Genomic DNA, 14,921 nt, shown 5'->3' on the forward strand with positions numbered 1-14,921 from the left:
AATATTAACAGAAAGAGACCAGAAGGCACTCAAAAGAATGGTATGTAGATCTTCCTGTGGTCTACCCACAGGAACCGATATCAGTACAAGGGCAACAGAAGTTGCAAAGAATGTTATTTACCAGAGTGGGTTGTTCCAACTGTGAAGTTTCACAGATATGCTATCACCATCTGGAGAGTCCTTTCTCATGGTTTTAGATTTAGTTTCTTGGAACAGTGAATGTCATACAGTATACTGACATTACAGACAACTCTGCTCTTTCTACAGTTTTTTTTTTTTTTTTTGGTTAGTTGTTGGCACATTGGCTTCTGTGGCCATAATGCACCTCCCAAGGTTTTTGTGCTACTCTGATACAAGCCCAAGGCGGGACTCGAACCTGCGACCTTTGGGTTGCTAGGTAGGCACTTTACCCACCCGGCTAGCCCGGTCGGTGTTCTTTCTACAGTGTAGGAAGAATATATGGGAGAGAGACCCTCATTTGTTTCAGCATGAAATACCACATGTGCAACAACTTGGTTTGAAGACATGGACATGCCAAACTTAATCCTACTGAGCACCTTGGAGATAAACTGTAGCATCATCTTCGAGTCTGGCCAACACACTTGGAATCAGCAACTGAATTGACTGTACTGAATAGACCAAAATATAACCTTTCTGTTATCAAACGCTGGTTTGGAGATATAGTGTGCAATTAAGGCCAGAGGTGGCCAACACATTATTAAATGTTGTATCAATAAAAAGGTTCTTTCAAATATACCCTTGTCTGTCAATTACCTTTAAAAATACCCTTGTCTGTCCAATTACCTTTAAAAATACAGTTTATATGCTTGTTGTAATACCACTGACAAAAAACCATGGCACTGATACAGAGCAGATCTTGTTTAGCACTTTTGTTACTCAAATTTTTGTGATTGAAAACAATAATCAGACTAATTCCATAGGTCATTCAGTATCTATTCAAACCACCTACTTCTACAACACCAAATCAAGTTTGTGCCCATAATCAACTACCCACTGGCTGAAAGCAAATTTCTGCACACCTATCCTACAACCATCTTTCCTCAACTTAAATTTATGACCTCTTGTGTGCTGGCTGAGCAAGAGTAAGGATGCCATCGGCATTTGGCTTACTCAATCCATTCATAGCCTTAAACACCTCAATCAGATCTCCTCACAGGTGCCTAGTTTCTAGAGGCTGCAATTTGAACTGACAAATTTCGGTGATACTATAGCATGTGGTCTACTGCACGATATACAGTCTACTGGACGCTATAGTGTGAGAATACACTACAGCATGTGGCCTACCAGCACTGTAGCATGCAGTCTACCGGATTCTATAGGATATTAAAAATAGCTAAAAATCTTCATCAATATGAATGGGGTTAAACCCTGTGCCAACCATCTTACCCTGTGCATTGTGAGAAACAGTGAGTCCACACAATTCTTCCTGTAAGAGTAACTGCTGTGTCCATTGATATTTCCAGTTCAAAAAAGAACACTAGTTCTAAAATTTCACACAAACTCAGATTGCAGTGTAATTTGTTATTCATGTCCGTATAACAAAATGCATTGCCTTTCCGGACAGAATGTGAAGTTTGATGCTCTTTATGCAGACAACGAAGTATATGCCTATATTCTCCACTTTTGTCAAGTTTTCGTTTTTCTTGCATGATGCTACCAAATCAATGACAAGGCGCTATGTCTTGGGGTATGTCCAGAAGTTGGTGTTCATATAGAAATGCAACTTCCTGTCTTCTATCAAGATTACACTTCTGTAGAAATCTTTCAATAGCATTGCCAAGGGGAAAATTTTTAGACTTTTATTCTGGAACTTCAGGAGGATACTAATGCACAAGGTAAGGTGGTTGGCACAGAGCTTAACCCCATTCAAATTGACGAAGCAAAATTCGCTGGTTGAGGAAATATAATCGTGGGGGAATGCTAAATGGCGACCAAACTCCTCTCTCCGAAGATAGTAACACAATTGTACAAAACAACAGGAACTATGGACCAAGAATTCATGGGCCTTGGATTTCTGGTCTCAAGCAAGGCTCCGATTGTCAGTATTTTTATGTGCAACGGCATCACAGAGGCAGTTTGATCCCCATCATTGAATGGAAATGTGAACCTGGTTCAGTGATTCATTCTGATGAATGGCCTGCGTACAGTAGTCTAAATGCCATGGGCTACTGTCATTTTATGGTGAACCATCAAGGAAGTTATGTGGATCCAGTGACAGGAGCAAACACGCAAGCGACTGAACGGTCATGGTTAGATTCCAAAACACGTATTCTAAAGAAAATGAGAGGCATTAACAGTAAGCTTTTCAATCTCACTTTGTTCACTTTTGCTGGAAAGTGCTAAGAAAAGATGCAGATGATTTATTTGTGGCTTTTTTAAATGATATTCAAAGTATATATCTTTAAAAAGTATGTCATTAATTTAAATGTACTATTTAACCTGTTTGTGTATCATTCATAAAAGATATTTAATATTTAGTCTTTATTAAAAATCATTTAGTGCATAATTTTGTATTTTTTATCACATTCATATTTATTCGTATATCATATTTTTAGCATCCTGTAGTGTCCGGTAGAACACATGCTATAGTGCTGGTAGACAGCACGTTATAGTGTATTCTCACATCAGCTCCAACAGAGCCTCATCCCGTTGGAACAGATTCTAAAATGAGGCTTCCAGAACCATATGCAGTACTCAAGATGTAGCTTAACCATCACCTTATATGATGGGATAATCACCCCCTTATCCCTGCTGCCAAAATTCCTGTATATCACTGAGAAAATCCCAAGAGCTGTCCTAGTAGCCCATCTGCACTGACTGCTCAGAGAACTTAATGATTGACTGCACAATTATCCTGGGTCTTTTCTGTAAATCATAAATCTGTAAATCCTAATTAAATTGTAATCATAAATCGTAATTTGTAAATCCATCCTGAATATCGTACCACACAGACAGTATGTTATTCTAAGATTACTGCTACCCATATGCAGTACCTTGCATTTTTCAACATTAAACTTTTCAATTGCTCAGCTTCAGCCTAATTTTTCTAGATCTTGCTGTGGCAGCATACCTTGATTACCTTCATTAACCACCCTACGAACCTTTGTATCATACAAAATTTTGGACATAAGCCTGATGTACCTTCACAAATATCATAAATAAATATTGAAAGCAACAATGATCACAGCACTGAACCCTAGGAGGACTCCACTATTAACATTAGCACAAGAAGAATGGTGTCCCATTGACAACCACTCTGTCTTCTACCACTTAACCACCTCTTTTTCCATAGCAATAACTTGCCCCAATACCACACTGCTACAATTTGTATACAGTCTTTTTTTATGTGAACAGTATCAAAATCTTTTCTGATAGTTATTAATATGTCAGAATTATTTTTTTCATCCAGTTCCTTTGTTTTTTTTTTTTGTGTTCAATCATGACTGGTCAGGCTAGATCACACCTTAGCAAGTCTATGCTATGACTGACACAGGAACCTGTCCTCACCAAGAGTTTTAATTGAAAACTGTTCATTTGAATGGTGCTGGATAAACTAATATTTGCAAGTTAAACAAATCCAAAGCAAACCTACTCCAACTACATATTGAAGCATAGTCAGCAACCTAATGAAGCCAAGTGAAGCCAGAGGAGCTATATCCTGAAAACTTTCTAGAAGTTCTAACTCCATAGGGTTCCTAGGCTGGATTAGCTTGATGGTTATCTGGTGGATGAAGCTTTTCTCACAATTAACCACACAGACTGCCACTACAGTGCAGAGTGGATAGCAGTACAAGTGCATGCTTCAGCTGTTAGCAGTTGGCTTGGAGGCATTGCCATTTTGTTGCTGTTGTCATTTGTTGAAGCTTGATTATGGCAAAAATTAGTATTATCATTGCTTGGGAAGTTCTAAGTTAAGGCTGCAGATAGGGTTATCCAGGTGGGAAAGGAGAGGATTTTTACCCAATTTTATCTATATTTTTGTTATATGGGATTATGATAAACAGTTTAGGGTCTCTGGTGTTGAAACAATAATATTCTGAGGTTGCATGGTATGCAAGATTGCTTTGGGCTCTATCTACATAGAACCAAAGTGACATTGTACACTATGTAATCATAGAATATCACAGTTTCAACACCAGAAGGTGGAGAATAGCATGAGCACACACATGCTATTCTCCACCCTCTTCTCCAAATGTCTGCACAGTTAGTGGTGAAATAGGCTTTGTCTACTGCATAACCCTCAGATTAATCTGTGCTGAAAACCCTATGGAGCTTTATATTAGAAAGTTTCCAATTACAGCTTGAATGTCTTCAATGCATTATGTTACTGACTGCTCCAAAACGGTGTCATTATTAATTTCATTTTTAGATTTCATGTTCATATTTACCTACCTTTTTTTTTTTTCTTTTTTTTTTTTTATGTAAACCCCAAACAAGAGGTATTAGAACCTATAGTACTTAGTACTGTGCTTGGGTTGGAGATTGAGAAGAAGAAAGGAGATATTTGTTGACATTGGACTTAAACTTCTGTAGACTGTAAATTTCAGGAAATACGTATGAAGGTAGGTTGTTCCAGAAAATGGCAGTTGAATGAATAAATGAGGACGATGAAAAGTTGGTTCTGTGAGTTTGAAGATGGACAGTAAATGGATGTTGGCTGGTGGTGGCACGTGTTCGGACTGTTTTGAAAGAGAGAGAGAGAGCGGGAATTATAGAAGCCAATTCAGAAGAACAGTGCCCATGGAAGTATCTGTAGAAGAGGCATGCAGCAGAAACAGTACATCTATGAGACTGTTGTTTGTTGTTTGGTTTTTTTTTAGGAGCATTAGCAACTAAGGCCATATTGCTCCGGGATATGCGGTGGTCATTCCCTGACCTTTCCACATCTTCCATATTTGGTGGTGATGGGCTCGAACCCTGGTCTAATCAAGAAGCATGTGCTACGCACTGCTGCTCCTTCCCACCTGACTATGGAGGCGCCGTCTAGGAGACAGCAAGTGGAGAGACTCTGTTGGATATGAATCATTAATTAGCCTAACTGCCCTCTTCTGAATGGAATCAAGAAGCCTGAGAGAGGTTTTGGGGGCAGCACCCCAGGTGTGGGAACAATATTCCATGGCTAGGCGGATTTGCGATTTATACAGAGTGAGTAGCTGTTTGGAAGAAAATTAACGCTGAGAGCGAAAGAGAAAACCATGTTTTTTTAGATGCAGAGGAAGCAATATTTGTAATGTGCTTATGCCAAGAGAGATTAGAAGTCAGGGTAATCCCCAAAAGAGATATATCATTTTGCCTACAAATCGGAGTGTCACTAAAGATAAGCATAGGAGCAGAAGAATCCTTTTTGCGGGATATAAGACAAGACTGAGTTTTAGAAGGGTTGAAATCAACTAAGTTGTCTTTGCCCTACTGGAGAATTACCTGAAAATCGGCATTTAAGGAATTGTTAGCAGATTTTCGAGAAGTTGAAGCTGATTGAGCAGGACAAGGTTTCTCAAAATGGAAAGTGGAATGCAATGTGCTGTCATCGGCAAAACTATGGACAGGATTTCCAGTCAAAGGAAGAAGGTCATTAATATACAAGAGCAAAAGAATGGGAGAAAGAACTGAACCTTGGGGGACACTGGCATTAGTGGAGAAGTCAGAAGACAGAGATCCATCTACCATCACTCTCAGTGAGCAATCTGAGAGAAAACTGGATAACCAATTACTAAAAACAGTTAGCAAACCATAAGATGGAAGCTTGTTTAGAAGACCTTTATGCCAAACATGATCGAAAGCCTTTGAGATGTCAAGAGCAACTACTTGTGTTTCACCGAACCTTTCCATTGAGTTAGTCCATAAATGGCTAACATAAGACAGAATATCACCAGTGGATCGACACTGACGGAATCCATACTGGCAATTGTTGATCAGACGGAAGGTTTCTAGGTAGTTCAAGAGTTGGCGGTTAACTGATTTCTCCATTACTTTTGAAAGAGTAGAAGTAATGTAATTGCAATGGGACGATAATTGGATGGGAGGGATTTGTCACCCTTTTTAGGAACTGGCTGGATATGAGCAAATTTCCAAGCAGAAGGAAAAACACCTTTGGAATAAGAAAGTGAAAAAAGGTGGCAGAGAATAGGAGTAAGTTCAGGAGCACAGGTTTTGAAAACAAGTGGAGAAATACCATCGGGACGTGGAGCTTTCTTAGCATCAAGATTCGTCAAAATCCTTCTGACATCCTTTTGACGGAAGACCACAGGAGGTATTGAATGGAGCGTGCTGGGAATGGTGGGAGGTGTTTTACCAAGATTATTAATACATGAGTTAGAAGAAAAATGGGATGCTAGCAGGTCAGCTTTATCCTTGGCTGAAGTGACAACAGAACCATCTGGTTTGGACAGAGGTGGAAGCAGAGATGGGCAAAAGTTGCGGCCAATAGCTTTGGCAAGAGACCAGAATGCTTGGCTACCATTAGGGCAAGAAGCAAGTTTTCTACTCTTAGCCTGTTCAAACTCTAGTTTGGACTGATTAATAACTGCTTTACAATTGTTGCGCGCTATGGTGTAGGCAGAAAATGAAACTGGAGATGTAGAAACAAACCAATTACGATATGCAACATTCTTCTCTTGAACAGCCTTAGCACATTTATTGGAAAACCAAGGTTTATTTAAAGGACGAGATTTTAAAGTGGAGTGTGGGATAAAGGATTTCATTCCTGCAAGAATAATTTCACTGACACGATTTGAGCAAACGTTAACATCAGAAGTTTTGAAACAGTAATCCGACCAAGGAAAAGAAGAAAAGAAGTCTCGCAGGTCATCCCATTTTGCATTCTTGTAATGCCAAACAACACGAGGTTGGGAATAGCCATGAGATAAAGGTTTCATTCGAGAAGAGACAATCATCAAGTTGTGATCTGAAGTGCCTAAAGGACCTCTCATATCAACCGTGTACTTAGAAGGGTTGTTTGTGAGAAAAAGATCAAGCATATTGGCTGTATGATTAGGACTGTCCAGTATTCTTGCAGGTAAATTAACAATCCGTGCAAGGTCATCAGTAATTGCAAAAGCCTCAGCATCTTGACCAGCTGGGTCGGTGTGACTAGAAAATGGAAGCCAGCTGGAGTTGTGAACATTACAATCACCAAGAAAAATTACTTCACTGTTAGGAAAGTTGGACTGAAGAAAGTCAAGTTGCAAAGAGAGGAAGTCAAAGAGCTTAAAGTGATTAGTGGAGTTGAGAGAACGGCAGAGAAAAACAGATGAATTTGACACAATGAGGTAGAGAGATTTTAAGCCAGAGGAGATTCCAAATTGCCAAGTCTCTGACAGGGAATATCGGAACGGACATATGCACAAGTACCACCTCTGAGGCGAAAGGAATCATACAGTGAATAATTTGGGAATCTGAGATGAGCAGTTTTTGAATCAACCGATAACTGAGATTCTGTCAGAAAAAGTACATGGAGTTTGGCAGACTGCAAGTGGAAATGGACATCGTTGAGATCAGAATTGAGACCACGTATATTTGAGAAATGAATTAGGAAGTGCTTCCTAATTCATTTAACTCATTCATTTTTAACCTCAGAAAAAAAGAGCTACAGAGCTCTGCAACATAAGGTATTTCTAATAATTAATTGGTATTTATTAAATTATCTGAATTGTGATACCTCAGTGCAGTGTAGTCATTATAAAAACTGTTGATTTTGTATTCCTAATAATGTACTTCAGCCTTTAAATTTTAAATCAGTAATTTTTTTTCTATATTTTACAAATATAATTTATTTTAGATATATATATATATTATACACATTATCATCAACAAAACTAACAAATATTCAGGGGAAAAACAATTATTGCAACAAAAAAGGAATTCTTAGAATGATCTTGATGCCTGCTGGCTATTTTACTGTATGCATATTTATCTTTTAATTTGAATTTTTGAGGTGCCTTTTCGCCATCAGGCATGTCACAATATTTCCTGAGTAGAATTTAAAATCAAAATTGTTTCACTATTAATTCTAATGCACTAAGAATTAGCCTATTTCTTTCACTCTGCCATGCACTATTTACCAAATTAAAGATTCACTCACTGATGGCATTAGAATGTTACACTGAAAGAATGAATTCTGTTAATTTAATCAGGTTAACTGGTAATGCACTGATCAATAATATAAAAAAAAAAAAAAAAACAAAGCAAGATTTTCATTGGTGTTCTTAATTAAAATTTAAAACATAAACAGCTGAGGGCTGTAGGATTTACATTTGTAAATTGGGCCTGTCCACCAAATCAGAACTGCTGGTAACCATAGGTGCACTGTTGATTTTAGCATGCAATGATAAATCTCATTTCCTTGTTATAATGAACCATGATATTAGGCAGGGCAGTGCAAAGGTACCTGTGGGACCGGATGCAAAAATGATTAAGAGGCCTCATTTATTTATGTTGAGACTTTGATGGCTCCCTCAATTGCAGCCCCCTAGATCCAGTGTCCTGGTGCAGTGCATCCAATGCATCCCCATTGTGCAGCCCTGATATTAGGCATAATTTAATGGAGGATAATTCTTGAGAATAATCTTTAAGGGAATATCCTTATATCAGTAAAAAAACCAACTGATTTGATATGGGAGCTAAATAAAACAGCATATTTAAACAAACTCCAGTACTGAAATGGAGAGAATAAAAATGAACTGAATTCAGAATTTTTTCTAATACAGTATATAAAACGTCTTATGTTGTAGATACTTCTTTTGCCCTCCTACAGATGCTAAAACAAATTATAGTTAAGGGTGCCAGTTTTTTTTTTTTTTTTTGTTAGTTGGTGGTGCATCGGCTTCTGTGGCCATAATGCACCTCCCAAGGTTTGTGCGTTTTACAGTGATCCAAGCCTGAGGCGGGATTCAAACCCGTGACCTTTGAGTTGCCAGGCAAAAGGTGCCAGTAAAAACACTCATAACCTGATTGAACAGAGGTTCCTACACAGACCCTGAACAAAGGAATATGATTGCACTGTTTTGTTATATGACAGTTTTTGACTGGCTGGAGATCAGAATGTTATGCTACACAGATGCAGAACCTAGACCTTTGAGAGGAATTTATAGGTACAGCCAATGACAGATTTATATATGTACACGAGTTCTGGAAGACCTAAGTTTGGCATTGGATACAGCAGTGCAGAAAGTATGCAAGTCTGTTTTCTTTATACTACTAACAAAGACCTGTATGGCACTCCTTCCTGATTTTCTTTATTTATTCCTAAATCTGTTTGTAAACATAAGCTCCTTAAAGCAGTAAAAAAATAAATTATAACATATTATTTCACTCTGGGAAGTATTTACAATGTCAAAACGTTTCTATATTTTAAATTAATCTCATAAAATTTACAAATTTACACTAGCCTTGGAATATATAAAACAAGAATAACAGTATTGCAGTGTACAATTTTTGTCATTAAATGTCATAATTTAAGTGGAACAATTTAAATTGATTTCCATAATTTCTTGCATGATGAGGATGACTAATTTTGTTTGTTTTCTGTAATATAATAAGCCTAATTATATTATCTCTACATCTTAATGTGGAGTGGAATCTGTGTCAACACCACTATCAGGAATTTTATGCTCTGTACTCTTTCTACATCAAATTCTCATTAAACTATAATAAACATATTTGCTACTCTAAATCAATATATGATATGAAATAAATAAAATTTTCCTCTCCTAAAACATCACTATAAATGAGACAAGGTGAAAGCAATAACTGAAAACTCTACGTCTTTATACCCCCTCCCCACCGTTCCCTTTAGGACTCATAACAAACCAACAGTATCTTAACCGCTTGCACATCGATACCCAGATGTCAACGATATGATAGTTTCGCCACTCGGTCAAAAGGAGATACATTAAAACATCAACACGGAAAGATGCAAATGAACAATTCAGATATTACACAGCAATACTTACGCAGTTGTCTTAGGTCGTTTTTCGGTGTTTGGAAAAATTGTAGGCACACTACCCGGCTTTAACAATCTGCGATTTGTAAATGGCTGGAAAATGAAACAGTCATCCTTGAAATGTTGAGAGCAAAGAACTGAGTACTGTCTTGGCATGTATCCTTCTCTGTTTAATTGCAACATCCATTCTTCTAAAAGCGCTTTGTTACGTAGAGGAAATCCGTGGAACGAGATTCCAGCTTCTTTACACCTTGGCTTATCACGAGAATTCGTACAGCCTTCTGCAGCACAAAAACCACCCATCAGTTAATATTTTTTGATATAACTTCACTTAACAAGCAAAATTAAGTTTGTGCATGCTTTCTCCACAGCAACCACTATACCAGTACGCTTCAACACACAGACATTACATTGGCAACTGACGGAAAGCTTCAAACAAACTAGCGCCAAACCGGAAAAACCTCTCACTTGTACAACACAAAAGCAAAAAGAAATCGAAATAATATTTTTTTTAGCCAAATACTCCATTTTTCTCAAAAGGTTTCAGTTAATGTGTCATTAATATTTATTTTATTTGGTAATTTAATATTGCTAGTTTTATATTATGTAATAAATTTTGTACATAACAGGACTTTCCTATTTTAGCTTATGCATTACGAAATTTTGGCAATTAATACTTCAAAATTAGTAACATATAATAAATAAATGACACTAAATAACACTTGCTAAATGAAATTAAATACAATTATTCTTGCTGTATCAAAAGAGTAATTTTTCAAGATGTTCTGAAAACTACTTTTTATCGTACCGCTGTAGGATAAGCAAAAAAAAAAAAAAAGTGAAAATCTTGCGCTTTTAGCAAGTATCCCATAATGCTTACTATATGAATCATGCTTTTTAAAATGTCCGTTTAGGAGTACTTTAAAATGCACCATTCTTTTATTTTTATGAAATAGAATCATATAGAAAAATCTGATCCAGTTACTAGCAGAACCCCAGCTCCTGAGATTCTGCCAATGATACACAAGAATCCTTAGGTACATTATAGCCGTAGCAGCTTATGTGCCATTAAACCTCCATAACAACAACAACAACAACAACAACAAGAATTCTGTCAGAAGGTACAAGGAGGACAATTGTCATGCAGCATCTTCAGTAGTGCATAAAGATTTGGATACGTTATATTAAGAAGGATGTGGATCTGTTGGAACGAGTGTCCGCAGGTCGGGAACTGCACGTTTTAGCCGCAGCAGCCCTCAACAATTTACCATTAGCATTAGCAAGGGCACATGATTCAAGAAAGAAAGCTTATATAGCATCATCCAAAAAAAAAAAAAAAAAACACACACACACCCTTCTCATTTCATCCATCCAAATGTTTTTCAAGTTCTGCCTTGAATCTATTTACGCTATCAACTTCTAAAACGACAGATGGCCGTTTGTTCCAGCAATCAACCACCCGCTGGCTAAAGGAAGTTACGCACATCTATCCTCCACAACTGTCTTTGCCCAATTTGAATTTATACCCCCCTCAGGCGATTATTCTGACCAAGAGGAAGTATCCCATCAGCATTGAGCATGTTCAAACCATTCAAGGCTTTATACGGCTCAATCAGATCACTTACCAGGTGCCTAGATTCCATACACTGTAATTTGCAAAATTTAAGCCTTTCTTCATAAGAGCAAACCCTTTATTCCATTCACTAAACTTGTTGCAATTCTCTGAACTCATTCCAACAGCTCTACCTCCTTCTTAAAATGAGGCCGCCAGTGCTGTATACAGTACTCAAGGTGTGGTCTGACCATTGCCTTATACAAGGGAATAATCACCTCCTATTAGAACCATTCCTGTATATCATTGAAAAGACACCATGACCTACTGTTGCAGACCCTCTGGGAAGTGCAGAGGGTCTACTGTTGCAGACCCTCTCCACAGCTCAGAGAACTTCATATCTGCCTACACAAATACCGCCAGTTCATTTTCACTTTCTACCACTGTCAGTGTAGTACTACACACAGTTGATACGTTATTCTGGAGTCACTGCTTCCCATATGCAGTATTTTACATTTGCCAATGTTAAACTTCAGTTGCCACCTCTCAGCCCATCTGCTCAACTTTTCTAGATCCTGTTGCAGCGTACTGTCATTAACAACCCTGCCGACGTTAGTTAGCATCATCTGCAAACTTAACATTAAGCCTGATATACTTTCGTCAGTATCATTAATGAATAGGGAAAATAGTGGCCCCAACACCCTGGGGGACTTAATAACATTAGTCCACCAAGAGCAGTGTCCACTGATGACCACTCTCTGTCTTCTCCCACTCAATCATCCCTTTATCCATAGCAGCAATTTGCCTCCAATACCACACTGCTCCAATTTCTGCAGCAGTCTTCCAGGGGCAACAGTATCAAAAGCTTTTCTAAGATCCAAATATATTATATCAAAATTATTCTTTGCATCCAGTGCCTTTGTGATTACTTCATAGTATCCAATCAAATTGGTCAGACAAAACTTCCCCGTAACAAATACATGCTGGGCCCGAGCTATAACTGAAATCATATCTAGATGATCCTGCAATGCTTCTTTAACCAGTGCCTCCATTAATTTCCCTGGAAAAGAAGTTAAACTAAAAGGTCTGTAATTACCTGTGTCTCCTTTTGATCCTCCTTTATGGATTGGGGTCACATTTGCACATCTCCAGTCCATGGGTACCTCCCCTGATTCCAAGGAAGCTCTCATAATTATGGCTAGGCGTTTGCTTACTTCCTTTGCTACCTCCTTTAATATAACTGGATAGATTCCATCCAACCCAGGTGCCTTTCTTATGTTTATCTTCAACAATTTCTCCTTCACTTTACTCTCAGTTTTTTCAGGATTATATAACTTACTGCCAGAGTTTATTATATCTCTGGCATTCCCCTTCCTGGAATGACTCCTGATGTGTGAATGTAGATGCAATATATTCATTTAGTTTGTTAGCTACCTGAGCAGGATTATCAACAGTTGAACCATCGATATCAAGTGGACCAATCTGATTCATCCCTCCCTTCTAGAGTTTACATAAGTAAAGAACTCTTTGCTGTTTTTCTTTGCATCCTTTGCCAAAGATTTCTCGTAATCTTTGCCAGCCTAACCTCCTTTGTGATTTGGTTTCAGACCAGATTACACCTTTCATAGGCTTCTGTGTCACCTGTTAATTTATATGTATCCCATGAATTTTTCTTCTCTGCCACATGTCTAATTAGTTCATCTGACATCCATTTAGGACTAAACTTTGATCAATATTTCTTAGTTCGTAGGCTTCCGTAGCCGACTGCTCAGGAGCGAGAGTGCAGTGGCACACGCTCTTTGAGTAGACCGGGGTTCAAGCCCCTGACTGCTAAATACGGTCGATCTGCCAACCCGCACTGGACCAGCGTGGGAGATTATGGTCCATTTCCCTCAACATGAATTGTTGAGGAGGCTTCTATCCTGCAGTGGGTTGATAATGGCTGAAATTGACTTTTACTTTATGTATAGCCTAGTAGCGTCCAAGATAAATCTTTGAATGCTTCCCATTTTGAATTTACTGTTGGTAACATAATCAGGTGGTCCCAACGTATAGAATTTAAATATTGTCTCAGACCACCGTAGTCACCTTTACGAAAGCAAGAACCCTTCCCTTTACCCCTAATGTTAGTTACCTCTGAGTAAATGCAACTTCAGCACACTGTAATCACTGCCACCTAATGATTCCTTTATCTGCAGATTCTTAATGCATGAAGAAACACTACTGATAATCAGATCAAGGGTATTACTCCCTCTAGTTGCCTCCCGAACATGCTGATGTAGAAAACAATCATCCGCTAAATCCAGAAAATCTTTGCTACTGTACATGTGACCAACCCGCAAATTCCACTCAATCTCTGGGAAATTAAAATCCCCCCATTATAACACACTCTGATTTACTAGCCCACTTTATTTCTCTGTACAATTGCTCATCAGATTCATTAGGCCTATAACACACACCTACTCTCATTTTTCCTTTCCCAGTCCAGTGCTTACGTCACACCAAACAGACTCAACATTGCATTGTCCCCCAATATCAACTGGATGCACTTCCTTAGATTTTATGTTTCTTAACTAACAGCATAACCCCGCCTCCCTTTCTGTACACGTTATACTCCCGAAATTCCAATTCTGCACTGCTTAAGTCTGTGTGACTCCACATCTCTGATGTCCCTAGAGTATCTGCCCTTGATGTCTTGACCAGCTCTTCAAGCGCATCACATTTATTAACTACACTCCAAGCATTAGTGTACATGTAAGTATACCTGGACCTATTTCTACTCTTAGTTACCCTTACACAGCCCAGCCCATGTATTTGCTTGTTCCACTATGACTACCAGCAGCCCTGGAAATCCCCATTGCCTTGCTTCCCAGGCTGCTGCTCAATTTCACTTCAATAGAAACAGTGCAAGAATCACACTCACCTCTGCCAGCGGCTACTGTTAATCTATTAGTCCGTGTATCCTCCCAATCTAGCCGTTTTCCGACACACCTAATTCTGCCTCGATAGCATCAGCAAATATTCTTGCACCCTTTCCATTTAAGTGTAATGCATCCCTTTAGAAGCATCTCTCCTGTTAACAAGCAGTGACCAGACTGAGAAAAATTCCACCCGTTGAGCCTTGTACAATTTCTCCAGGGCCGTATTGATCGACAAGGCTCTCATCATATACCCCCTCCCATCGTGTCTGGGCAGAATTGCAGACACTTTCAAATTCAACCCGATCTGATCTCACAGCTTTTTTTTTCAACATTGACCTGTACCTGTTGAATAAATATGCAAACCTCTTAGTCTTAATATCATTAGTGCCAACGTGTACAACAATATCAACCTTTGTGCCCTTTAAAGATGATATCTGCTCTAAAACGTCACCAACTTTTGCCCCTGGTAGGCATACCCTGGTCCTGT

The 14,921-nt window shown here is 38.5% G+C and overlaps 1 protein-coding gene across 2 annotated transcripts in view; it reads right to left on the bottom strand.

The window, feature by feature from the left end:
• The window catches only part of LOC150090822 (chromobox protein homolog 5-like), an 83,273-nt gene extending 72,891 nt beyond the window's left edge, over positions 1 to 10,382 (bottom strand). For both annotated transcript variants that reach the window (XR_016546921.1, XM_090373088.1), the window contains exon 1: positions 9,972 to 10,382. Coding sequence is in view for 1 of the 2 variants with exons in the window: in XM_090373088.1 (XP_090229214.1) it covers positions 9,972 to 10,264 (293 nt within the window). In the remaining variant the exon portion in view is untranslated. The remainder of the gene's footprint in view (positions 1 to 9,971) is intronic.
• Between the last annotated feature and the right edge of the window lie 4,539 nt (positions 10,383 to 14,921).

The sequence above is a fragment of the Mastigoproctus giganteus genome, chromosome 1 (assembly GCF_048544385.1).
Source record: "Mastigoproctus giganteus isolate SK-2022 chromosome 1, ASM4854438v1, whole genome shotgun sequence".
NCBI lineage: Eukaryota > Metazoa > Arthropoda > Arachnida > Uropygi > Thelyphonidae > Mastigoproctus > Mastigoproctus giganteus.